The following is a 27,208-nucleotide window of genomic DNA, read 5'->3' as shown; positions in this document are numbered from 1 at the left end:
CAAGTCAAGCTAACAGCTAGCCAGAGGTAAGCTAACACATAGGAATGCTTTAGAGTTCATTTTCACCAAGTATAATAAAAATTCTAAATTTTTGCTCACTTTCATAATACAAACATTAATTTTGATAAGATTGCTGTGTGTTTTGATGACTATACTAATTTGGTCAACCCAAATTTTCCTGTTTTCTTTCTTCTCCCTCTTTACACCACTTACAGTGAGCTTTAGCATCGTGCTAAAAACAGACAACGACTCTAGGCAGTAAAAGCCCATCCACCAAGCTAAATTTACTACTGCTATGCAGAAGGTTCATGCGTGGTACTTATAATATAACATTTGAGTAACTATTGTACCAAGCAATCGTTTTTTATTGTGATATTGCACACGCTGTGATGACGATGATGAAGATGACCGGGATTCAGTGCAAGTTAGTATGATACAAAAATATTTGCATAATGCCATTTTTAGTATGAAATGACCAGCTGTTTGTGGTTTTGCTGCTTTTGAGCAGCAACAGTATTGGCGTTCCTATTTCCTGCAACATTATCCGCCAAATCTGTGAGGCTGTTCTGTCTCTTTAGCAAAGTTTTGTCCTTTGTATGATCTGACTCATGCAGTTGTACTCCTGTCTTCTCAGCAAAAGGAATATTGTCTCTGCTTTTATCATCCCGTGTTCTCATTGTTTGTGGTCTTGTTCCAGGAAAATACTAAGAGGAAGATTGTTTACTCTCCACCTTTTTAAAAAAAAAAAAAAGACACAGACAAACAGTAGAGTAAACATATAACACCTTCTGTGTGTGTGAGAGAGAGAGAGAGAGAAGTTAATAATGTCTGAATGCTTGGCAAAGCCTGTTCAACGCCTGGCTCAGTTTGACTACAAACTCTATCCAAGAACATTAAGTTATTACTGCACTGCTGTCAGGAGCAGCAGCAGAGGTGAATGTGAGTAATTGTTCCTAACAATACTGAACAGCATAAATCCGGTTCTCGGTGTTGCCAGAGTCCTAAGTACAGGAACTTGTTCTCCAGCATTTCCTTAATCCATCTTTTTATTTTCTCTGAGATTCCATTGATCGTTGGAGGAGGAGATTTGTGGATGAAGCAATAGTTCAAGCGAAATAGTCAAGTAAAAACTACATGACACCGTCAGATACTCACAACTATCCCACAGCAAATCAAATAATTTAGGCTTTGCGAGAAAGATTCTGGTGATCGAGCAGTTATAAATGTCTTTGAAGGATGATGATTGGCAAATTTACAACTTTAAACTAAATCAGAGTCCTCAAATATGTTTGAAAAACTTTCTTATTGTCCTTAAATCAACTGGTAAAACCAACGATATGACCGAGACGAGTTGATAGGACCATTGATCAGTCATTCTGACTCCACTGCAGAGGTTTCTGGCTTCATGAACTCTATTCCTGGCTCTTTGTCTCTACCCAGCAGAGTTTTTCATCTAAAACTCCCCGTTGTCTTTTCAGCTGCTCTCTGATTAAAGACGGTGGTGAGAGCGAGCGAATGGCGTTGTAAAACACGTCGACAGAGGGTGGCTAAAGAGGCTCGGCCTCCGGCCAACAAAAGCAAATGACAGCTGGGTTGTTATTCCACTTTTTGGAGTGCTGTTATTCTAGCTCCTCGCTGCATGTTTTTGTTGAGTCTCCGGGTTTCAGCGGCATCCACTCCTTCTTGTGCAAATGTCACATCATTATTTTTGTTAATTGCAGGCCACGGCGGATTAGTCGGTGGGAAGGGGAGCTGAGGGGAGGACCTTGCCTCAGAAATTTTACTACAGCCTGACTCAGCTCTCTTATCCATAACTGCTGATACTATAGAATATCTACCTTTTAAATTATTGCCCAGTTCTGTGGCTGTCATGTTATCACAATCGCAGATGTGATGATCGGGCGTTCAGGGAGACTTTTTGGCCTAGTGGCAGTAATCCAAATACATGAAAAGGGGCAGAGAGAGAGAGAGAGAGAGAACAGGTAAAGAAGCGCAGGACCCTGGATGGCTGCATCAGTAGCGAAGAGGCTCTGTATACGTGGAGAAGAGTTGGACATTTATCTCAGAATATCTACTTGTGGTTACCTTCCTGTCGACGACACACAGCTGCTCTGCTGGTAAGTAGAGGAAGGGAAACAGGAATCTGTAGTTAAAGTTGCCCTCGCCGCCCAGGGAGCGGTAGTGGACGTCCGTCTTCTGCTTGTTGTGTTCGTGTCCGTCGAGCCAGCTGAGAAACGCAAACAGTTTTTTTTGTCTCGGACCAACTGCTCATCTCAACGAAAGCCTCAAAGGGAGCGGAGAAAACCAATGAGAACCAAGCCTGTCTTACCCTTTGACATAGATGTCGCTCATCTTTTCCCCGGTGACGCTGACATCATCCAGGATGACGTCGCTGGTGTTCCAGATGACGCAGCGCAAGAAGAACCTGAGAGGAAAGGAGTTCGTTCAGGGGTTGAATTTATTAAATCTGAGGAAGCAACACATATTATTCAAAAGGAAAACTGAATAATAACAGCGACTCGCATTATAGCTGCAATACTGAGGGGTTCTTTCCATAACAAACACACCATTTAACAAAGAAAAGTGCTTCAATAGCAAAATGACAAGCTTTTTCTTGTTATAATAGGAATGCCCATTTTCAACTTTTTCAGAAAGGATTTACTTTTTTATTTTAAAAATAAAACAAAATCTTTAAATCTCAGGTAAAATGGTTAAAAGGCAGAGCTACCTTTACTGTAACGGGTGGTGAAGATGAAAAAAAATCCCACCATTTAACAAAGAAAAGCGCTTCAATTGCAAAATGACAAGCTTTTTCTTGTTATAATAGGAATGCCCATTTTCAACTTTTTCAGAAATGATTTACTTTTTATTTTAAAACTAAAAAAATTGTTTTTAAATCTCAGGTAAAATGGTTAAAAGGCAGCGCTACCTTTACTGTGACGGGTGCTGAAGATGAAAAAAAAATCCCTGGGAAGAAAAAGGCCAAAAAAAAAACTTTCTTCTTTTTCACAAGAGCCACAACGCCCATTTTAACTGTACAGGGATCAGTTTCATTCCAGATCATAGGAAAACCACTCGGTTTAAGCCAACAGGATGACAGTGTTGGCCAGTGGGATCCCAAATGATGGAAATCCCTCAACTGACCCGAAGACGTCAGTGTAAAACAAGATTTTCACTAAAACACAAAGTTGTCTTTTTGTTAAGGTCACATTTTATTACCAGAAACAAAAAGACCAGGCTGTTGGTTGGTGGGAATGCTTTTTGGTACCTTGTTGGGAAAAACTGTTGCCTTAGATATTAGACATTGGACAAAATCTGAGTAAGATAAAATGCTCCGTTTTAGTAGGTCAGGGAAACTTTATTTATACCGTAAAGAGGAATTTGTTTATCGTCACCCCCATGGCCACAATTCCACAAGACATCCCACATATATACACTTTGAATATTTGGAAAAATATTAATATTTTTGTCATTAATTTATTAAAATACATTTTAGGTCTCAGAAATTTGAGGTTTATGAAAGGTTTATTAATTTCATTCCACTCAATCCACAGCTAAGCTCCTTTTGCATGAATTATTGCATCACCATGGTGTCAATTACTGTCGTCAGGACATCTGTCAAGTCAGCAGTCTTCTCCATGGTTGTGTCGCCCACTGACCCAGACTGAGAGGCTCAGGAATCCTTTGCAGGTGTTTTGAATTAAATTGCTGATTAAGGTGTGTCACCAGGAGTTTTCAGTATTTTTATCTTTTTCACTATACCTAAATTTTTTTGAGACACTATATTTTGGGTTTTCTGTATCTGCAAACCGCAATTATCAAAATCACAAGATATAAAGATTTGACATTTTTCAATGCATGTGTAATGGATCTATGAAGTGTATGAGTTCTACTTTCTGAAATGATATTCATGATGTTCACATTCTCTGATGTGTACTTGTGGGTTCATCCGTTCATAAATGGACTGAATGACTGACGTCTAGCCGGGAAGCTAGTCGGGAGGGGCTTTTGAATTTTTCTCATTTCCTGACCTTGAGCGACCTAATCGACAGCTCCTAATTGATTAATTGGTTCATTATTAGCCCAGGAAGTAGATCTACCTGCCTTCAGTAACCCAGAGAGTTATGTTCATGTGTGTCCTCTTACTTCTTGGCCTTGCGTGGCGTGACGTTGAATGGTGGTCCAGGTGGTCCCAGAGACTTGGGGAAGAGGTCCACCCACATCATCAGTCGTCCCTGACAGACAAGACCGGCAATTAGGAAACAAGTCAAAACAGAAGCCGTGGGAATGTCGTGAAGGACAGTGGGAGGTGTGTACGCTATACCTGCTCTATCTCGGGCTGCAGGGGGCTGTAAAGTGGTCTAGTTTCCACGTGTTCGGGTACCAGGCCCATTTTCCTCAAGATGTGAAGGGACAGCCGCTCCTTGAGTGGACCGAGGTAACGCTTGGATATGTCTTTGCCTTCTGAAACACATGCAGTTGGGAGTTTCAATAGGGGGCAATGGCACAAGGAGAAGAACCGGGGGGGTGAGGAGCAGAAACCCAGATTACTGGCTGAACCGGGAGGGCAGCGGTTCACTCACTCACTAATTCATCTTTCACATTTGTTGGTCTCTGTATCACAACCAAACGAGGAAAGTGTGAGGTGCCTCCAAGAAAAACGAAAATATGAACGTTGAGGTCAACGTCGAGAGTTTATGACTGATAATGTTGAGTCATTTGTGAGAGGAGAGGACGGAAAGACTGAGGAGGGAAAGAAGGCGAGGTGAGGAAGAGAGAAACTGTAGCAGAACGGAGAAAAACAGGGAGGAACGAAAGAGAGAAAACATTCATAAAGGTGTAATTGTCAAATTTAGGATTCTATTCATTTTAAAATTATAAACACATGCATTTAGTTTCATCTTTAATTAAGTGTGGCTGTTTATTTAAAACTATCTTTTAGTTTAACCTTTAACTTAAGCTCAATTAATCTTGCTATCGGTGAGGATTTCTGTCTGCCAGCACCAAAATGATTTGTTTGACAGCACTTATTGAACTCAAGCAGACTCAGAAAAACGAGGGAAGTCCAAGAAGCTCAGGGATGATCTGAGAAGGAGAGCTGTGGATTTAAAGGCGAGCTTGTCAATATGTGTCGCCATTTTTTCCCCGAGCTCTGTTTCCTTCACATAAACGAGAGCTAGCCAGGATGCTCAGGAACAACCAGGAGCCAGTGAGGGAAGTTTCCTGGCCAAGATAGACGCCTCTGCTTTGTTGGATTTAACCAGACCCTGTCGCGGTTCTTTCCCTCTCAAAGAGGTCTTCTTTGTTGTAGACTCCGTTAGTAATAAAAAAGACTCTTGAAACAGAAACTATACTTAGAAAGTTGCATCTTGTTTAACTGCATGACGAGATGTCAGTCTATTATATTTGGCATATCGGAAATGAGCAGTGCTCATCAATGCAACCTGTTGGGTTTGACAGGAAGTGACTCCAGTGGGGTGCAGTTTGTAGCACTGCTGTCTTTCAGCCTAAAGGTCCTGGGTTTGAATCCTGGCCCGGCGTGTTTTTGCATGGTCTTTATGGCGTGTTTTCCCGCACATGTTTGGGTTCTCTGATCCGGCTCCTTTGCAGAAACTTTTTCATTTGACATAAGGTGTTTTAAAGAGAAAATAATAAACTCAGAGGAAATCAAGCGGGTGGGCCAAATGATGGAGGGGCGCATGGGGAGAGAAACAGATATTTATGTTCCAAGAAAGGGAGACTTCAAAAAGACCTATTCCTGGATGGTCAGTGAAAAAAGAAACAAGACACCAAAACTAAATGGGTACAATAAAAAAAAAAATGACGGATCTGGATGGTGAAACAAAAGAGAAAAAAGCAAATGAGAAGGGGAAAAAAAGGGGATGGAGAGCTGGAGGAAGAATGAAAGACGTCCAATTAACGCATCCGCTTGGTGGGCGCTGAGCTGACGCATGATAACCGCGACAACCGTGGAAAGAGAACGTGGCGTCGCTCCTCGTTGACCGACGGGCGACCGCGGTGTGGATGTTGGCAAAACACACGTGTACACACACACACACACACACACACGACTGTGCCATAAATCACCAAACCGACAGCCATGACCTCGGATCACAGCAGGAGCGGAGGCGGCCCTGGAACACGCGTGTGGCCTCGGTTTGTGAGCGCTCACGGGTCCAAAATGGATCCTGAATATTTATCTCAAGGCTCCGCTGCTCAGGTGGTCCTCGTGGTTTCCTCCTCTGCTCTGTATCTCCTCAAGAGAAGTGAGGGGAGGGAACGGAGCGAGGAAAGAAGCTGAACCGCACAGAGAGGGAGGATTAGAGGTGAAATTAATCTGTGAAATAGAGTTTTCCTCGAGATTAGTTCATTTTCTCTTTATGGGACGATAAATAATAATGTCTTATCTGTTTTTCGTGAGCTTCAATCTGTCAATAGCGATAGAAAGTATTCCCCAGTCCCTCCCCTCGCCAGCCCTAACAATACACTGTCCAGGCTCCTAGGAACTGCCTGATTTTCCTCACATACAGGCAATGAATGGAAGAAGGTCCGGCAGAGACAGTTTCAAAACCTTATCATTAGGTCCAAAACACTTTTAAATGAAGATTAGGCCTTTAACCTGATGGAAAGGCTGTGGAGAGGTAGCTATACTCACAATGGATGTCCATGGAGATCTTTTTTGTTGTTGGCTGTTCAAGATTGGCAGGTCCTTGTCTTTACTTAGCAATTTAACATTGAAATATTACTTTTTCAGCCCGTAGGCCTCGGCAATTTTTAACCTAAATAAAAACCACAAAGGTCAGACTTTGTTATCCCGTTTAAACGTCCCAATCCAACAGCTGTCTTTTCACTTTTTAACCACATTGTTACATTTAGACAAGAGTCAGCATTGCAAATTTTACATCTAGAGCAGAAGATGTTCCCAAACCTCCACGAACAGAAGCAAAGTTGTAAAGAAGTGTGATAATGTTACCCACTAGTGTGGGATTTGTGTTTTTAGAGTGATTTGTCAAACAGATAAAGTCCTTCTGCTGTTTATTTTGGCAATAATGGCCCAGTGTTACTCACCGAGGTCTGCGGCCGTGTATCTCTGTCCTCTGAACCGGACGCCGTCCTCCTCATACACCGGTTTCCTCAGGTTTCGTCGCTCACACAGTCTGCAGAGCAGCTGCCTGGGTGTCAGCTGGTCCCTCCACTGGTTTACCCCTGATCTGATATAAGACGTAAAAACATCAGTCAGAACGAAGAACATACAGATGCGTGTGGCAGAACTGGGACGAGGTGTTCGATCTGTTCTTTCACAGTTAATCCCGGCGCGTTTACTCACACGCAGTAGGACTGCGGCAGGCCGCACGTCGCTCCGTATTTGGACAGGAAGCGGTTCTCCAGGTCAATCACGGTCTCTCCGATCTTCTCGTCTTTGGTGAGCATGTCGTGGTCATACAGCATCACCCGCAGGTCCTTGTCCAGAGGGAGGGAGCAGGTGAGCTCAAACATCCTGCAGGAAATAAAAAAACAGCTTTCACTGAAGCGCCAGCCTGTGGATGTCTCAGGGTTTGTTTGTTTTTGGGGATTTTTTGTCCTGTCCTGCCAGCATAAGAAAGCAAACAGTACAGTTGGGAATATTCCCAATTGGACGTAGTTGACTGTATTGAAATATCGCCACAATAGACCAAACCAGGCAGGGTCTAAAAATTTGCCACAAAGAGTTTTTAAGAACCTAGTTAGATCTTTTTTTTGGTCAAGAAATAAGTGAAATTCTTCCTCTGGGTCAGGGGTGAGTGTTTGGCTCAGGCAAAAGGAAATCATGCATCGTTTGCCGTCTTATTATGGCACTTTACTGTTTAAAACGAAGTTGCGGCAGGACGCAGCACGAATTGATCATGAATTTGCCTGTAGTTGCGAGGCCGTGGCTCATTTCTGTCATGGTGAAGGAGGAAAAGCAGAGGTCTCAGTTTACCAGTCCGACTACGCCCCAACACTCACCGATGGTCATAGGATATGGATCAGAGTGGAAGAAGGAAATGGGCTTCAGAGTGGTGGAGACACTCAGCCCTGAAGAAGAGTTACTTTATCTGGGAGAAACTCAGAGTGGAAGCACAGCTCGTTTGCATCAAAAGGAAGTCGTCTGAGGTGCGTCGGGCATCTAATCAGGAAGCCGATTGGACACCAACCCTTAGGGGTTTTCCAGGCATGTCCGACCGAATAAAAAGCCTGAAGCAGACCTAGAAACTCGCTGGCGGGCACGGGAACACACTTTTTACCCTGGACCTCACAACGGAGGGATACTTTTGCATGCTTCTGGTCTGTCCGATTTGTTTCAGTTATTTCTGTACTGTATCCTGTTTATGCTATTTTGAGCTGCTCTGTGATTTTCATGTGAGGAACGTGATTGAACTTTATCCAGGCTGCGGTCACTGTTTCTCCTCTTGCCTCGTATGTTGGTGTATTTAAAAGCGAGTTCAACAGGGTTCTATTTGTAAAGAGATTGGTTTCATTTTGTGAAACATCAAGTCCTGTCACATCAACAAAGCACGCATTTTGAATATAATGTGCTCTTATTTTGTACAATCTGTCTGGTTTTAGGATTGAGGGTGTAAAATTCAAAGAATGGTCCAATGTAAGGACCATTGGGGGGGGGGGGGGAGGTTGTGCTTCATTTATGCCTTACCTTCTTAGGATGAAAGTTTAAATGTAGACACAATCTATCAGTGAATGTACAGAGTTAATCAGAAAGCAGGTTGGACTACAGAAAGACTAAGGCGACTAACTCTTCATCAGTGCAGACAGAGCATCTGCATGGCATAGCATGAGTTCATTACGAGGAGATCTTATTTAATTTTAAAAGCAATGTTACCATTGTTGTTGTGAAAGAAAGAAAATCCATTGAAACTTGGTTTAGCTAGAGGTCAAATTCTGTGTGTTATGTTATCAGATTTACAGAAAAGCAGCGCTTTAGAGATACATCAAAATATTTTGCGATATATTTGAATGTAAAGGGGACTTGTGTAAACTTTGGCTCAGTTAGAGGAGTAGCTTTCTGGCAAGTTGTGGGTTTGACTCCAGGTAACCCCTTCACCGCAGCCACATGTGGCATTCCTGTGGTTATTGAATCTTCGAAGCTAGTTTTTGAGGGAGCTTAGACTACTTTTTCACTTATTGTTCATCCAGTGCCTCACTGTGTTCGGAATACCTGACATATGAGCCATTCAGGCACATAAAGCCTCCTAAAATATAATGGTCTAAACTTGTGTTGACATATAACAATTAAGGGAAGAAGCTACTTTGAAATGGACCTTTAGACATTTTGCTCCCTTTTCTTTTATTGAATGAATAAAAACACGAAAATATAACATTTTGCAAGACAAAGGATATGATTTTTAGCCCAAAACAGGTAGGGTCCAATAAACTATTACAACCAATGATAAACTGAAGACAGGTGTTTTAATTTCTTTAGGTTAAGCCCACCTGCTGGAGATAACTTATCAGACCTGACACTTTTTCTTATGTTTTAACCTTACTCTGTACAACAGTATTTCAAAGAGGAAACTGAAGGAGAAGCCGAAGTCGAAAGACATACTTTGAAGGATCATTAAGTAAACCTGAGTAAATACAGATTAGGACAGGATTTAAAGATAATCTGACTGGAAGCAGCCATTTAACACATTTACATAACAGCAATGTGCTATGGAAATATTAACTATAATAAAATTAGAGAGATGTATACTGACATGGAAGTGAGATAAAGTGTTTTTCTATCGTATCTTATCAAATTAAAATCACAATTTTGCTTTTAAAGAGAATGATCCCAAAGCTTTGGTATTTAATTCAGAGCTCCAATGTGCCTCTGATCAGCTCGGTCCAGATTGCTGATGGGTTTGTGTGTACTGACCCCTACTGGCAAGAAAACAACACAGAAACAAAACAATAAAAAGAGGAGGAAATCACCACATAGCGACTAATTAACGAGCTCAAGATAAATCTGTCAGCTTATTGAAGGTGATGTAATAAATGCAGTCATTAGTGGCTCATTGTTAACATGTTTGATGTGTTCATGGAAAAGATTGCCTTGAATCTGAGTAATGTTTTGGGCTGGAAAAAGCAAATCCACCCACCAGTGAACACATTAAATGAGACAGAGTTCACAGCTAGGTGAGATGTGGCAAAGTTATCCAGCACCTTCTGAAAGTATTCACACCCCTTCAATTTACCTGTATTTTTTTTTTACTTGACAACCACAAACTTCAATGCGTGTTTTCAGGGTTTAACGGGACAGGCTGACACAACGTGGTGTATAATTGTAAAGGGTCTCTAACAGGTTTTCTTCACGAAAAGAAAACTATTTAGCTTCATCTATCTCTCCATCCACTCTGGCCAGATTCCCTGCTGAAAAAAAATCACCCCCAAAACATGATGCTGCCCCTACCATGTTCCACCATGGTGAAGGTCTGGTAATGTTAATGTATAAATGTACACCGTTAGTTTGCTCCACATATATTGGATTGCATGTCTGACCAGAGCACGGTTTTCTCCTGCAAAAGCTCCCTAAACAGGACCTTTTTACCTTTATTTCAAAAGCCACTGTATACATACAGAATACATATTTTCTATAATGACTATAGAGGCCACGTTTCTGTAGTGTTTCTGTAGTTCAGCTGTCATATTTAATATTAGATATTAATGCTCCTATAAGTTTTTATGTCTCAATTTCAGTCTCAATTTCAAGCTGTCAGTTATTTTTTGGCCAATTTCTACAGTGTAAATAAAATAAATAACCATGAATTTAAAACATACATTTCTACAAGAAATGCAGAACCTGAACACAAAACAAACTGGATGGATGGATGGATGGATGGATGGATGGATAGGTTGGTGAGGGGATGGATGGATGGATGGATGGATGGATGGATGAATAGGTTGGTGAGGGGATGGATGGATGGATGGATGGATGGATAGGTTGGTGTGGGGATGGATGGATGGATGGATGGATGGATGGATGGATGGATGGATAGGTTGGTGAGGGGATGGATGGATAGATGGATGGATAGGTTGGTGAGGGGATGGATGGATGGATGGATGGATGGATGGATGGAAGGAAGAATAGGTTGGTGAGGGACGATTGGATGGATGGATGGATAGGTTGGTGGATGGATGGATGGATGGAAGAATAGGTTGGTGAGGGACGATTGGATGGATGGATGGATGGATGGATGGAGGAATAGGTTGGTGAGGCGATGGATGAATGGATGGATGGATGGATGGATGGATGGAAGGATGGATGGATGGATGGATGGATGGATGGATGGAGGAATAGGTTGGTGAGGCGATGGATGATGGATGGATGGATGGATGGATGGATGGATGGATGGATGGATGGATGGATGGAGGAATAGGTTGGTGAGGGGATGGATGGCTGGATGGATGGATGGATGGAGGAATAGGTTATAAAGAAATTTGACAAAGCCGACCTAAAATAATCCCATATTGTCCCAACAGTGCGTCTTTGAGAGGATCTCCTTTAAGGGAGTCTTCCTCTCTGAACTTCCTCTTTCATCCGTAAACGGAGCGAAGGGACAGTACAGTACGTACTTTCCAAAGATAGGGTCCAACGTGCAGGGGATGTAGTTTTCATGGTCGCTGACGGTCCGTTTCCCCAAAGCGATCTTTACATAAGGGTCACACTGAAAGGACAAGACGTTTACATCTTTTATTCAGTCGTGAATGAATCTGCTTTTTGATCGGGGTGTCAAAGACCCACCTTGCCGTTGGCATCTTTGGGCTGCAGCCCTTGAGCCTGGATGACGTAGACCCGGACCAAGCAGTCCTCGATGCCGTTGGGGGGAAGCTTCCTGAACTGCCTGGGAGGAGCAGGAGCTGACGGGTCGTCTGGCAGCGGGTAGATCTTAAACATACCCTGATCCAAACACAGAGAAATAGTAAAGCTGAATGTTGCACAGAGATAAAACGTGGTTGGACTCAACAAGCTGATCAGAGCGGTGCCAAATGTGAGGGATTGGGAGAAAAGAAGCTTTTTAGCTTTTACCTTGAACTCTCCCACCACTGAAGGGTCTTCTCCTTCATCCTGAGTCTTCCCCCGGTACAGTTTGAACGTTTGGCAGAAATCAGAGAGACCCTCGAATTCCTCGGCCTTCTCCAACTCCCGGTCGTACACCTGAGAGCAGAACCAGAGGGAGGTAAGATCGTTCTCATTATTTATCCGGTCTTTATTTAACGTCCTTAACAAGAAGGATGCGGCAGAAAACAGGATGTGGAGGTGGAACTGAATTTAAAGATTTAAAGTAAAAGAAATGAATAAGTACGAAGTAAGGAGCAAAGATAGGAGAGAAATCTAAAAGCTGCAAAAAAGGACTAAAGATTAAAAAAAGCTGGAATTAAAGCATCAAAATGTTGAATTGAGTTATAAAAGAAAAGACAGTGGAAAAAATGAAACCAGGCAGAAGAAAGAAATCATTCTTTTCTTCCCCCATAAACTCAAACATGACTCAAGTTTATCTTTTTTTTTTCTTTTTTACACTTTGTACATTTCAAGGGAGACATTTTAAAATAACAATAATAAAGTTACAGGTCGTACAGATTGTAAGACAAACATTCACCAGAAAGTTTCCACGGCATTTTTTTCCACATTCTGTCACAAACTCATTCCAAAACAAATCTAAGTATAGTATTTTTTTTTTTTGGTTATTACAAACAGAAAACAGATTTTTAGCTATTTTGGTACTTTTACAGAGAGTAATAGACATATTATATTCACAAATATTCACAGTCTATCATGCTCAGGTTTCCATGGAGCATCCTTTAGATGTTTCTGCAGCTTGATTAGGTGTCCGCCTGTGGTAAATTCAATATTCAAGACCCATCTCACAAACGCATGACAATCCATCTTGTCCCACCCCTGCCTCAACCGTTTGAGACGTGATCCAGCGAATCACGTTGCAGCATTATAGCCTGTGCTTTTATAGAGCTTCACCAAGTCCAGGCGCCTCCGAACTGCTTCACATTACATTCAGTCATTCACATGCAGACATGTAGAAATTTAAATTGTTTTGCCCAAGGAAACAACCACTGAGACGGTTGGAGCAAGGGATCGTGCTAGCAACCCAGTTACAGAACAAGCTCCTTAGCTGGTGCGCCACTGCCGCCCCAAGGCGGGACATACTAACCTGACTCTAGCCAGATGTATTTCGCTCCGCCTAGCTCCACTCACATCCATCTGGAACAGATCCATAGGAATTGCCTATATTGAAGGCTGGGCCTTATCAAAAATCCTTGCATATAATTGGATAAGCCACTTGTCTGTCATCTTTATCAACGTGCTATTTCTACCACTCAGACCGAAGCTAACCCGTGACGCTGTGAGAGCGACGCAGGAAAAAACAACAACTTTTTTTTTTTTTTTATGTGTTTGCAGCTCTAGAGGCACTCGTTTTATTGACAGTGAGCTGACAGGAAGAGGGGGGAAGACAGGCGGCAAAGCACCGCGGGTCGGAGTTGATCCTGGGCCGACCGCGTCGAGGACTAAAGGCCTCCTAACATAGTTAGCGCTAACCGCTCCGCCGCGGGCGCGACCAGGAAAACAAAACTTGCCAAATCCGGTCGGGAGAAGGGCGAAAACATGGTTTCCACCAACAAAAGCCTTCAGAGCCGTTCTCTGATGTTCTTTTAATGAAACAATATTAGGTAGATTGGACAACACGGAAGAAATAGCAGCATCAATGTTAACGCTTGCTTCCTCGATGCGAGCCGCCATTGTTGTCTGAATCAAAACAGTCTCACGTCACGGTCGCTTCTCCACGACGTCACATCTATGAAACTCCAGCCCTGCGTCCTGATTGGCTGGACAATAAAATTGGTTTAAGAAATCACTCTCTATGGTAGATGTCCCAGATGGATGTGAGTGGAGCTAGGCGGAGCAAAATACATCTGGCGAGAGTCAGGTTAGGGACATACAGTTACAATGAAAAAATAAGCATTACATCTGTTTCATCGTTGAAAGAACAGGTTGACCATCGCTGTGAATTTTTAGATGGCAAAGACATTTGTTCCTGCTTACCACATTTTAATTTGATACTGTGATTGGCTCAAACCAACCTTTGGTAGGCGGGCTCTAGGTGTCACTTCACCCAATCAGCGTGGGAATGTTCTGCTGAAGGTCCCTCCTTACCCCCGAACGACTTCAATAGGAGCAGTCCCAGACTGATCATGTGTAGAACTGAACTAAGAGTGCTACACATTATAAATCTAGCTTTCCAGGTTAATCTCATAGCGCTTTACAAAGTCAGTTGACTCAAATCATCCAGGCAGATTGGTTAAAAACTTCTTCTATCTAAAGAAACCCAGCAGATTGAATTCAGTCATGGACTTGCAACATTCACTCCTGAAAGAGTGCGTAATGAGTAGACAGCTGCTTGACAGACTTCAACAAAATTTTAAGCCATTGTTGTAAATACTTGCATGCCTTAAAATGTTTACCTCACACCTAATTATGAGGTATTTTGTGCATTAACACATCAAGAAAAGACGGGTTGTGATCAGTTCCAGTTGAAGCGCCACAAACACCTTAATCTTTTAGTGTTTTTGTCTAAACTGTTCATTTTTCACTACAGTCCTTGTGCAGGTTCCAAGAAACCCCCCCACATTGTTTCATAGGTCGTCCTTCATGAGCACTAGCAGTTTAGTTGAAGGCTTTTTGGGGTTTAAAGTGAAGCCAAAAGGCGAACACACACAGAAACGCCTGAAGGACGTTGACGCTGGCATAAGATACCGTCTGCGCTGTTATTCGCAGCTGGGCGGGGACGGCTTTGTGTCAAAACTACGAGACGGTTCATTTGTTTTCATTAGGGATGTTTGTTGCATCAGTCGCACAAGTGAGTGTACGAGTCTAGAAATGAAGCCAAAAAAGAAGAAAAAAGAAAAAACAACTCAGTCTTTGTCAAAAAAGGCTTAAACTGGAAGCTGGACAGGGAAAGACTGAAATTAAGAAGGTAAAGAATTGACCAAGACCGTCATCCTACTGTTAACTATCACCAGAGTCTTATGACATTACTTTCTCTGTTTCAAAATGTGTGAGATAACGCTATCCTTAAAGGGATCATTCATGAATTTAAGCTTTAGTGGAGAAGTTCTTCACAGGCAGATTCTGAAAATGTTAAACTCCAAAACAAAACCAACAAAAAAGTATGAAAAAGTGACACAAAGCATGATTGTTGTAAAGGCACTCACCCTCGTTATTGTTTGATTATTTTCACCTTTCCATGTTTTTATTTAACTTATGATGGAGAGTGCAATAATTATACAATATAAAGCTATACATTGGGTGAAAACAAGAATTTAGTGCACACAGTTTATTCATCAGGGGATGAATAAAGTGAAATATCAGCAGAGCTGGTAGTTTCTTTAGACCGACTGCTTTAGAACTAGATTTTGGGGAAAACTTTTCACAAGTCATCTTTACCAAGTCAAGCCTCCAATGTTCAAAAGGGAAGTTCAAGCTTTCAAGTCTTTCCCCCCAAATCCAAGCAAAGTTTAAACTTTTTGAGGGGAAAGTCTGAATTTTATGAGGGGCAAGTCCAGCTCAGATTCGAAGTCTCCTGTCCAAAGTCCAACTGCAAAGGTTAGGACATTAGATGCTGAACTGTTTTCTTTAATCCTAATTTAACACATGGATTTTCAACAATTATCTTTTATGGTCAGATGATTATGAAACCATGTTCTAAATCTACATTTTAAATCCTTTGTTGTCAATTCCAAATGGAAAGCATGTTCCAAGGTACGCTTTAAAATACAAGAATTAAAGGACTGAGGTCCCAGCAAGATCTAGAGAAACTCATCCATGCGTTTATCTTTAGTCACACTGATTACTGCAACGGTGTCTTCACTGGTCTAACCAAAAAAAATCAATCAGACAGCTGCAGCTGATCCAGAACGCTGCTGCTCATATTCTCTCTAAAACCAGGAAGATAGAGAACATCAGCCCGGTTCTGAAGTCCTTACACTGGCTCCCTGTATCTCAGGGAAAAGGCTTTAAAATACTTCTGTTAGTTTATAAATCACTGAACAGCTTAGCACCAAAACACAATAAAGACCTGTCGTTGCTGTATCAACCCTCCAGACCACTCAGATGTTCTGGTTCTGGTCTACTCTGCAGACCCAGAAGCAGAACCAAACAAGGAGAATCAGCATTTAGATCTTATGCTCCACTTATCAGGAGCAAAGTCCCAGAAAACTGCAGCCGAAACACTGATTTCCTGAAAACCCGCCTGTTTATAGAGTTGCTTTAGATCCATAATAACAGGAACACTGACCAACATGTTTGATGAGTACTGATGTTTTCACCTGATAATATTTAATGTTTGTTACTGGTCTCACAGACAGTGACTGTTTCAATGTGTTTCTCATGTTTCTATGTTTTCATGACATAAAGCACTTTAAACCACCTTGCTGCTGAAATGTGCTATAGGATTAAACTTGACTAACTTGACTATAAAGCACAACAACTGAGGCGTCATGTAGTGAGTAAATAAAAGATTGCTTTGAACGTATAAACAGGACAGAAAGTCCTTTTATTTTGAAATAAGAGATGGCGTCTTTGTAATGATACCGCTATCTGAACAGCAACAGAATAAGATGTCTGAGATAAATAATGTCTATTAATGTTTATTTTTTATTAGCTATTAATTAAAAATTAAGCCATTCACATTATTATATAGTTTTATTCATCACAAAAGCTGTCAGTGCAGCACTCCACGGCTTCGATGACGGCTGGTTGTCACTCCTAATTACATGAAATAAAGGTTGTTTCTAAGACTTGAGTCTCAGACCACGAGTCTTAGTCAAGTCCCTGCAGAGAGCAACTTGAATTCAAGTCTTTGTTTTGGCTGAAAATAAAACTTTTCGCCTAGAGACACTTGGCTCTTCTCTGTGAGCCGCATGAACTAATAGTTTCTAATTCATCCATCCATCAATCCACCCATTTCCTTTTGTCTCAGAGGGACAATTTGGGATTTAAAAGCCCATTAATGATAGGATATCAGTGGCTATGGCAAGTGTACGTAAACTTCTGACATAGATTATGTTTTGTTCCTCCCCTACAATTCGTTTTTTTTACGTCTTCTGGGACGTGGGATGTCCAGGTTTTAATTTGTGGGGTTCTGATCAGAATCCTGCCATTCGAACCACGGTGCCCGTCCAAATTGAGCCAAAGGGTGGAGGAAATCACAGACAGCAGGCGGACAAAGAGTAAAGAGGTGGCAGCTCTGGTCTAAAGAAAGGTAAAGGTTGGAAATAACAACTCACTTTCCTGGGACAGAGGGAGTTTATGGGGTAAAGAGCTTGTTGAATAAATCAGAGGAACATGAGACAAAGTTCAGTCAGGCATTAATAACGAGGAGGTCCTGGAACAAGCTGACTGGGAACGGAGGAGAAAGGAGAGGGTGAAAAAGAGGCCAGGTACCAATGGGATCAGCAGCTCATTGGCCTTTATTTTTATTTTTTATCTTTTTCCATCAGGCAAGTAACATTTGAAGCAAAAGTTTTGGCGTGTTGCAAAACTTTTAATAAGCAAGGACATATACAAGTCTTAGGCTTTCTGAATTAGAAAGTACACCCATTAGAAATCTGAATGGGAGTTTTTTTAATGACCAGCAATGTTTGAATGGGAGGCAGATCCTTTAGCTGTCAGGCTCCTCTCCTGTGGAACCAACTCCCAGTTTTGGTCCGTGAGGCAGACACCCCGTCTACTTTTAAGACTAATCTTAAAACTTTCCTTATTGACAAAGCTTATAGTCAGAGTGACTCATGTTACTCTGAGCTACCTCTATAGTTATGGTGCTATAGGCCTAGGCTACTGGAGGACATCAGGGTCTAATTTTCTCACTCTACTGATTTCTACTGTTCTCCAGTTTAGCATTACATTGAAATGACTATTGTCATTTCAGCTTTTAACTTTTTGTTCTCTCTCTTTTTTCTTCATAGAAGGTACACCTGGTCTGACGTTCTGTTAACTGTGACATCATCCAGAGAAGACAGATCACCCGCTATTACCATCTAATGTTGAACAGATTACTGGATCAATGTGTGCTTCTGTGCTTTTTTGTCTCTCTTGTTGTGTCTCTGTTCTGTCTTCTGTAACCCCAGTTGGTAGAGGCAGATGACATTAGAATAAAGTACACCCATTAGAAATCTGAATGGGAGTTTTTTTAATGACCAGCAATGTTTGAGCTTTTAGAATAAGCCTTGCTCCAATCTTTTTTAACAATTTATTTATTTCAAGGTCTGTGTAGCGGTCTAAAAGTAAAAGGCTAGCGATAAGAACACTTAGACATGTAGTTTACATCGACATAAAATGAACTAAATCTTATCGCTAAAGAGGCGGACAAGGATTAAAACTCCAGCGTTGATGCAAGGCTGCTTTTGAGGGAAAGGTTGGAGGTTAAAATACATTGTAATAATAAAAAAAATCCAAAAGGCCACATTCTGACACGATAAATCACCAGTTCGGGCACCAGATGAGCAATATGAGATCTGCTTCAGGTCCGGCTGGAGGGAAAGGTCGCCGTTTGGACCGAGAGAAAACGGATAAAAGGTCGACGAGAGCGTGGGCGACGTGGGAGAGGAGACTCCGGGGACAAGAGCAGACACTGTGATCGCTTCTTTTATGCCTCGATGACATCAAAGAGTGGCCTTTTTTCCTTTAAAACCGTCCCACTGCTGTGATCAGAGGAAGCGTTTGCATCGATGAGTCACGAGGACGTCTGAGGACAGAGCATGAGAACCACTTTTTGTAGCCAACGAGCAGAATAAAACATGGCAGGGAGCAAATTATAGGGAGTATGTGCTCACCAACTGCTGTATTAGATCCACCTCTTCACCTGCTTAACAACAAGCAACCGCGTGCATTTATCAGAATGAGAATGAAAGATGATTTAAGTGACTTTGAATTACTGGGATTTTCACGCAAAAAAAAAAAACGTCTCCTGTCTGAGGAGAACGGTCCAAAACGTAAGAAAACAATCAGCCGTTGTTGGAGAAATGGTCAAGTGAGAATGGGTAGGTGGGTGTTAGAGGATAGAAAGGCAACAGGAAGTCAAAGAAAGACGTGCTACAACCAAAGGTGTGCTGAATATCATCTCTGAACAAACAGCACGTTGAACCTTGAAGGAGATGGTTCTACAGAAGAACAGACCAGGTGCTGGTCCTGTCTGCCAAGAAAAGGGAAACTGACTGCACTGCAAAAAGTCAATTAAAAGTAAGTAAAATCTTCTTGAAATTGGTGTATTTTCTATTTATTTGAGCAGGAAAATAAGACTATTTGCCAATGGGATTAGTAGTTTTACCCCTAAAAAAAGATAATTAGATATCCTGCACTTGAAATAAAATGATGGAGATGAATTGTTCCTACTTCAAGTGCAAAAAATCTTTTTCCATTGGCAGATAATCTTATTTATCTGCTCAAATCAAGGACAAATAAACAAATTTCAACATAATTTTACTTACTTTTGGTTGCCTTTTTGCAGTGAAGAAAATGGAAACTGACTGCACTGCAAAAAGTCAATAAAAAGTAAGTAAAATTTTCTTGAAATTGGTGAATTTTCCATTGATTTGAGCCGGAAAGTAAGACTATTTACCAATGGGATTAGTAGTTTTACCCCTAAAGTAAGATAATTAGATCTCCTGTAGTTGAAATAAAATGATGGAGATGAATTGTTCCTACTTTAAGTGCAAACAATCTTTTTTCCATTGGTAAATAATCTTATTTAGCTGCTCAAATCAAGGAAAAATGCACTCAACTTTTAGTTGCCTTTTTGCAGTGTGAGGCTACAATTCAGTCAGGATCACCGAACCTGGACCGTAGTAGATTAGAAAAACATTAAAGCACAGGTCATTTTTATAAAGAAAGGGGAACAAAGAAGCCTGATTTTAACTTATGTGTCATCTCTAAACCCATAAGTCAGAGTTTAGCTTTATTTATAGAGAATGTGATCGGACCATTAAACATGACTGTTTATTTTGTCAGCAGACGCGTAACTTTTTATACACTTTTCTAATCAGTATGAGCTTCAAAAAAGCAAAAAGGGCGGCATCCTAATCATGACTGAAACCAGAAACGTCTGCTAAAGAAAATTCTCACGCTTTTCTTTGAGGGATCCCCTTTATTCAGACAAGAAGGATTAAGACGATTCTGTACCTTGAGACCAATGATTAGATACTTTCAATCACTGCATTTTAAAAACATTGAAGTAAAACTGAAGCGTACAGTGTTTAGATCGTTTTAATTTCAGGCGTTTTCTCTACATCTACCCATTAACTCCATTCACAGCCTCACCTTCAGAGTGTCCAGGCCTCTTTCCAGGTAAGTGCCACACTTGTTTTTATCTCCGATGGATGCGTAGTATTTACTCCACCAGTCCATGGACTCCTCGCCCTGAAATCAAACATTCAGTCAGAAAACATCACCTATAAAGGGAAGGTGATGTACTAAAGAGGTTGTCTAGTACAATGTCTGTTTTGTCTTACACGCAAGTCGGATTTGACTCCTTTTTCTAAATATTCATAGATCCAAAATACACATTTTGGGGTTTTAGATCTGAATTCAACCTCACTTTGTCCTTACTGTGTTGCTGACTGACATCCCCTCAATCACCAAAATGTCTTCGGTCCAACTGGGCTTCGGTTAATCATCGTGTCTAAATTTGCTTGACAAGCTGAACTTCTTTAACAATCTTTGACTTTTCAAACACATTTAAACTCTCGTATGAACTTGTGTTTGTCTTCGTGGAGCTGTGGAGCGCCAGGATCAGAAATAACCAGGATTTTTCCAGTGATCACATAGCAAGACGGAGTTAGCCAACTCACGTCAACACAACTAAAAACTGTCTCTGGTGGCTCCATGGCATTAAGGTCATGGTATATGGAGATTTGAAGCAATGGAAATGGGCTACACTGCAATGGCAAGAGGTAAAAAAGTGGATGAAAAGTCAATATGCGCACCAGAGGAACCATATTATTTTAAAAAAGAAATGAAATAAATATAAATGCACTGCAAAAAGGGAACTAAAAGTAAGTAAAGTTCTCTTAAAATTAGTATATTTTCTCTTGATTTGAGCAGCTAAATAAGACTATTTGCCAATGGAATTAGTATTTTTACCCCTAAGATAAGATAATTAGATATCCAGCACTTGAAATAAGATGATGGAGATGATATGTTCTTATTTTAAGTGCAGAACTCTTATTCCATTGGCAAATAGTCTTATTTAGCTGCTCAAATCAAGGAAAAATGCACCAATTTCATTTTTGCAGTGTGTTTATAGATGAAGAGGATCATTTTCTGCTTTGCTCTGAATGTTTTTCCATAACTATTGAGCTGTTTTTTGCATGTAATATTTGTTTGTTTGTTTTTTTCCACTATTGTTCTGGGTTATCATAGAAAGCAAATACAGGCTATAGCCCCTCGTGTTTATAAAGTAAGTTTTGACTTTGAGCTCTTAAACCAATTTTGTTGGCTACTTATGAACTGTCAGTGTCTTACCATCACACTGCAAAAACGGAACTAAAAATAAGTAACATTTTCTTAAAATGAGTGCATCTGTCCTTGATCTGAGCAGGTAAATAAGATGATCTGCCAATGGAATAACATTTTTGCACTTAAAATAGGAACAACTCATCTCCATCATCTTATTTCAAGTGCAGGATGTTTAATTATCTTATTTTAGGGGTAAAAATGCTCATTCCACTGGTAGATAATATTATTTACCTGCTCAAATCTAGGACAAAAATACAAATTTTAAGAACATTTTACCTATTTTTAGGTCAGTTTTTTGCAGTGCAGCAGTAAGTGTGATCTCCAAAATTTCATGGTGGATTATTCCCTGATTGTTCAAACTGAAATCACTCCTAATGTCGTCCAATTCTGGTAAGATGCTGACAGCTCGTACGTCAGAACTAAACAATCAATTCAAGCATTTAACAAACACTTCCATCAATCTTTCTTACATACGCAGGAACATCCTGCACTGTTGTTTTACCGTGTGTTACCGCTAGAATAAGAACAATCTGCAGACAGACTTACCCACTGTAACATCTAGCGTCCGTGTTAACAGTAAAAGAGAAAATAAAACGTAAGGGATTAAGAATCATCCCAACCTGAACACCCAAAAAGTGCCATTAATAGTGTCAGGGCCACACATTAACACAATAAAACCAAACACATTCTAAACAGATATCTTGAGTCCTCATTCATGTAATAAGTTAAGGATTTCAGTCTAAAATAAAACATGCACCATTAAAAGGGGGGAAAAAAAATGAAGTGATCACTCTATTACAACATGACTGCTGGCATGAAAGTAAAGGTTGTTAAAGTCTTACTATTACAGCTATGAGTCATGGCGAGGTCTTACAATGTCCTTCTGTTCAGAGGGTGAAACACAGATCTTTGGTTTGAAATGCCAAGGCTTGGATGCTTGTCATTTGGATTCATTTTATGTGAGATGAATAACGATCATTCGCATCAAACGGGGACGTAAGAAACTGCAAAGATGCTTCATGCATCAAATTTACAAAATAATCTGCTCACACTGGCAACATTAACCGCTAAATAAGCAATAAAGCCTGTCGTTTGGTGTGATTACGGCTGTGTCAGAAGAATGAAACAAGCCTATAAACAGAAGAAGAAAAAAAAACCTCACATTTAAATGCAATCAGTCTCCACCCTGCAGCACTGAACCCTCCAAGGAACACTCAAACCAGTGACGCATGCACCTCTCTTTAACTTTCTGTGCATTAACGTACAACAAAAGTGCTCTTATGGCGGCAGCTTTGTGCGGAATCCCCTTTCTCGTATTTCCCGCAGACTAAACCGCGCACACACACAATCACTTGGAAGCAACAACTAGGGCAGGGAACACTATGAAATTCCTGATTTTTTTTTTTTTTTCCAAAGCAGCAGCACCGTGTCATGGCGTGGAAAAAGGGCAGCACGTGGGGCTCAGCGCACGCATATGACTGAGGCCCCGGCACGTCTGCTGCGCGTTAATGTGCCCTCTGTGTGCAGCCCCGGTGCCAAACGCTGATGACAGGGGCGCCAGAGAGTGCGCGAGCGTTCGCCCGCCGTCGTTTCAGGGCGTGTTCGCTCGAGTCCGCGAGGCTACGCTCAGACAGATTGAAGCAGTCGCCGGAGCGTTCCAAGGCCGCGACATGGATTAAGTACACGCTCTGGAAAAAAGGGAGCGTGCACACACGCGGTTGGTCCAGGGTGTCGGTGTGGTCTGCAGCCAATCATTATGCCCCGCGGGGAAAGCCAGGGTAACCGACGCGGACTGGCACTGCCAAGAGCTGCGAGCGGAGCGGCGGGATTTACATAAGAGCTTTGAGCTGCCTCATAAAAGCTTTTTATGGGGAAACCCCATCCACTGCGGGGTCAGCGGTCGGGTCAGATTTCTTCATTTGTTGCCGCTTGTTTTGTAGCGAGACACAAGGCCCAGTTTAACACCCAATTACGAAACATTACAATTTCAATCTGAGCATTTTAGACTGTCAGAAGGTCTGGAAACCGCTGAGGTTCTCCGTCGACGGCAGAGCGGGCACAAAAAAAAAAGGACGGTGAACTAGAAACAGGTGTACCAACGTGTCACGAAATCCTATTTGATGTGGAGACGTCCGAGCCTTTGTAATTGCGTTTGTGTGAAGTAGTGGTTGCCTGAACTGTTACTTTCTGTCACATTTAAATGTTTCATGTCAAACATATTTTGTTATCAGACAACGATGACAATAGATGATGCAAACAGCTAGTTAATGCATTTATTAAGGGAAAAAAAGCTATGCAAAGCAACTTGTCCATATGTCAAAGTTGCAATTGTACCCCTTTTTAAGTCATGAATTGTACCCATTAAACTAGATTTTATTGGAAACCCGAGCTCAATTTCCACCAGTGCCAGACCTGCAGTATCAAACCTGTGGACTTAAACAGAACCTCTCTGACAACATGAAGTAGGGTCAAATATATTTTAAAAAACATCACATTAACACCCTGATCTAGGGAAGTTCAACAAAAGGTGAGAAACTAAGTCATTGACATATATGGGAGACCATTTCTAATGCTTTGGAGAAAACAGTGGTGAACCTTTCTAGGAGGGCCCAACCTACCACAATTACCCCAGGAGCACATTAAGGATTCATCCATGAGGTCAAAGGGAACCCAGAACAACATCTAAAACACTACAGACCTGACTTTTCTCAGTTAAGATCAAAGTTCATAAACCAACAATAAGAGAGAGACAGGGCAAAATGGCATTCATGGGAGAGTGTCAGGACAGGCTTACCAAAAAGAACACCAAATCATGTTAGTGAACTGAAACGACAAAAGTCCTGTTATATCTAGTGCTAGAATAACAGAGAAAGAACCAAGAGTCAAACCCCAGTGGTGGTAGTGAGATTGAACCACGGATTCTGCTCTCTAACCAGAAAACCCTGACGGCGAATGTCCAGCCATTAGAAGGGTTATGCACCAAAACAAGGTTTCCAAGCAAAACAGCAACGCCATTCCTGAATGACTCCAAAACGCTCCAATGTGGCAGAATAACAACAATTCTGCAAAGACGAGTGAGCTAAAACCTCTCCACAAGGTCAAATACTTAACATCAGTGTCTACAACCACGCCGATTATTAGGTTTAGAATTACTATTACTATTTTCACAGAGGGTCAGGTTGGTATGGATTGCATTTTTTTCCTCTTAATGAATTGTTGTCTGTGTCTGCTTTAAAAACCTGTTTTATGATCTGAAACATTTATGTATTGCGAAAAAGTAAGAACAGAAGGAGGTTTCTTCACATTTATCGCATCATTAAATTTGCTATTGTCTGTACACATTACTGGGTTACTGGACACATTAGAAAGTAACATTTCCAAGACACTTGATACAATCTTAGGAAAACTAAGTATACTTTAGCATTTAGAACCACCTTTCGTAGCAACAACTTGAAGTTGTTTTCGGAGTTACTCTTTTAGTCTCACGCATCATTGTGGAGTAATTTTGTCCAACTCCTATTTATTAGTGTTGCTTAAATGAATAGAAATCTCACTGTCACTTTCTCTAAAGATCTCTTCAGGTGACAGACATACTAATAATAATAAACACTGCTAAAAATCTGCACAGGTTTTTGGTTGAGTGGCTGAAAAGCACCCAGTTTAGAGTGAAGAATGTGAATCTGCTGGGCCTGTTTTTGTCATTTGCTTCCTTGTGGTTTGAAGGCAGAGCACAATACCTCAAGCAAAAATCTGTGGCATCTTTCATATAAATAAATTTCTCCTTTGCGATCACTGACTGACATTACACAGAACTGGTTCACTCCCAATGCTATGTTTCCATTTGCCGCTTTAGTCTCGTGCCGCATTGGAGCATTTTTTTTTAAGAAAACCATATTGAGGTGCAGAAAATGGACCGTATTTTCAGCTACTTGGCAATAACTGGTAGAAGAGAAGGTTTAGTTTACAGTGATGGAAATTTCATACAGAAAAACTTCATCAGCCTCTTACTTCTTCTACTTCTACGTCTCTTTTTTTAAGAGTACTGAGGACAAAACAAAGACCTGTTGAAAATGCATTGGATCAACCTGTCAGGTGAATGTTTGATGTGTACCACCAATTTGAATAGTGATGGGAAAAAAATGCATCTCTTGCAGCAGATGTGCTCCAGCATCTGAAGCAATTAATTTGATTAATGGAAACCTTGATTTTAGAACTATTTTGACCAGAGAGGACTAAGTAGGTGCAGTAAAACCACAGTTGTGAACAACTTGTAGAAGATATATCTCCGAGGCAACTACCATAACAATTATTACTGTGGCATCTTTTCCTATATTTTCCCATCTAAATTCATACATCCAGTCTCCCTGCTTCCCCTTCCCTCTCAGCATTATCCTCTGATTGGCACCTGTAGACCATGTAATTAAAACCACACCTCCCCACAGTATATAAGCTCACTGGTTTTCCTAGATTTTTGCTGGTTTCTTCTGTTGACTTCGTTCTCCCTGTTGCTCTGCTGCCCAGCCTGTCCTTTGTACCGGAGTTATGTTTTAAATATACACACACAAAATGTTTCTCGCGTGAAGCATGTTGCTGAAGTTGCATTTTTCATTTAGAAGTAGGAGCTCAAACTTTTTGCATCTCTCCGTCATAAACTGCAAAAAGGGTAGCCTAAGAAATCAGTGAAACTTCCCAATTAATATTGTCCCTTCTACAGCACACATTTACTTTACTCTCATGACTGCATCCTGTTTTAAACCAGATTTTTTATATATATATATATATATATATATATATATATATATATATATATATATATATATATATATATCCTATAGAAAACCCACCATTGCTACAGATGTGGACCACAATGAAAACATGGCAGGCACTTGTTTGTAGGTGTTCACGCTGCTTGCCTCTTTGCAGCTCTGAATAATCCTTCCTGTTCTGCAAGGCATGACCTTTTTCTACCAGTAAAGGTAGAAAGCAGCAATGTCGTTTCCTGGGGATCAGCTCTCAGCTGTACTCGCCTAACAGCTGCAATATTCAGCCACAGTTTCCAAACACACCTCATTCTGTGCGTCCTCACTCGGTCAGCTGTATATACACCGGCTGCTTCCTCAGCAATTGAAATGTACTCTTTTATTAAAGAGTTTTGTTTGACTTTTATGTTTTTATTTTGTTTTATGTGTCAATATCAAATCTTGTAGTACTTTTTAGTGTTTTATAAAGCCAATGGTCCAACTAACAATAGACATTGCAAGTTAATTAAGGCCATAAAGGTTAAAGGGCATGATTCTTTGATTCCTAACATTTGTCCCTATGAAAATTAATAAATTCAATGAAATTAAGATTCTCTACCTTAAAAAGCTGTTTGCTATTTTCCATACCATAAAATACCACTGCATGCACAAGGAGCCAGAAATAAACCTTGTCATGCTGGAGCAAGATTGACCGCTGCTGATTCTTGAACTTAAAAGAAATCCAATATTTAATGTGCAACTAGAACTTGCAGAGGGGGACTTATTATATTATATCAGCCTGTGGTAGTAATATATAAGTCTGATGACAAATTGGGTTATTTTTCCTATTCAGTCCATGCCTTTGTGTGCTTTAAAGCTGTAGTTTAAAGCTTTGCTCATCTAAGACGGTGTTTTCTTTGCAGGGAGACTT

General features: G+C 40.9%; 1 protein-coding gene across 10 annotated transcripts in view; it reads right to left on the bottom strand.

The window, feature by feature from the left end:
- The window catches only part of dysf (dysferlin, limb girdle muscular dystrophy 2B (autosomal recessive)), a 107,686-nt gene that overhangs the window by 9,845 nt on the left and 70,633 nt on the right, over window positions 1-27,208 (bottom strand). For 6 of the 10 annotated variants that reach the window (XM_036146655.1, XM_036146659.1, XM_036146658.1 and 3 more), the window contains 10 exons: window positions 20,342-20,440; window positions 12,044-12,172; window positions 11,759-11,914; window positions 11,590-11,681; window positions 7,328-7,498; window positions 7,069-7,211; window positions 4,325-4,464; window positions 4,147-4,235; window positions 2,330-2,425; window positions 2,086-2,227 (listed from right to left, as the gene is read on the bottom strand). In XM_036146655.1, coding sequence (XP_036002548.1) covers window positions 2,086-2,227; window positions 2,330-2,425; window positions 4,147-4,235; window positions 4,325-4,464; window positions 7,069-7,211; window positions 7,328-7,498; window positions 11,590-11,681; window positions 11,759-11,914; window positions 12,044-12,172; window positions 20,342-20,440 — 1,257 coding nt within the window. Of the gene's footprint in view, window positions 1-2,085; window positions 2,228-2,329; window positions 2,426-4,146; window positions 4,236-4,324; window positions 4,465-7,068; window positions 7,212-7,327; window positions 7,499-11,589; window positions 11,682-11,758; window positions 11,915-12,043; window positions 12,173-20,341; window positions 20,441-22,084; window positions 22,097-27,208 lie in introns of all 10 variants that reach the window. The other 4 variants (XM_036146653.1, XM_036146654.1, XM_036146657.1 and 1 more) reach the window with 1 other exon arrangement.

The sequence above is a fragment of the Fundulus heteroclitus genome, chromosome 14, assembly GCF_011125445.2.
Source record: "Fundulus heteroclitus isolate FHET01 chromosome 14, MU-UCD_Fhet_4.1, whole genome shotgun sequence".
NCBI classification, from domain to species: domain Eukaryota; kingdom Metazoa; phylum Chordata; class Actinopteri; order Cyprinodontiformes; family Fundulidae; genus Fundulus; species Fundulus heteroclitus.
This window is presented reverse-complemented; position numbering and strand designations above follow the sequence as displayed.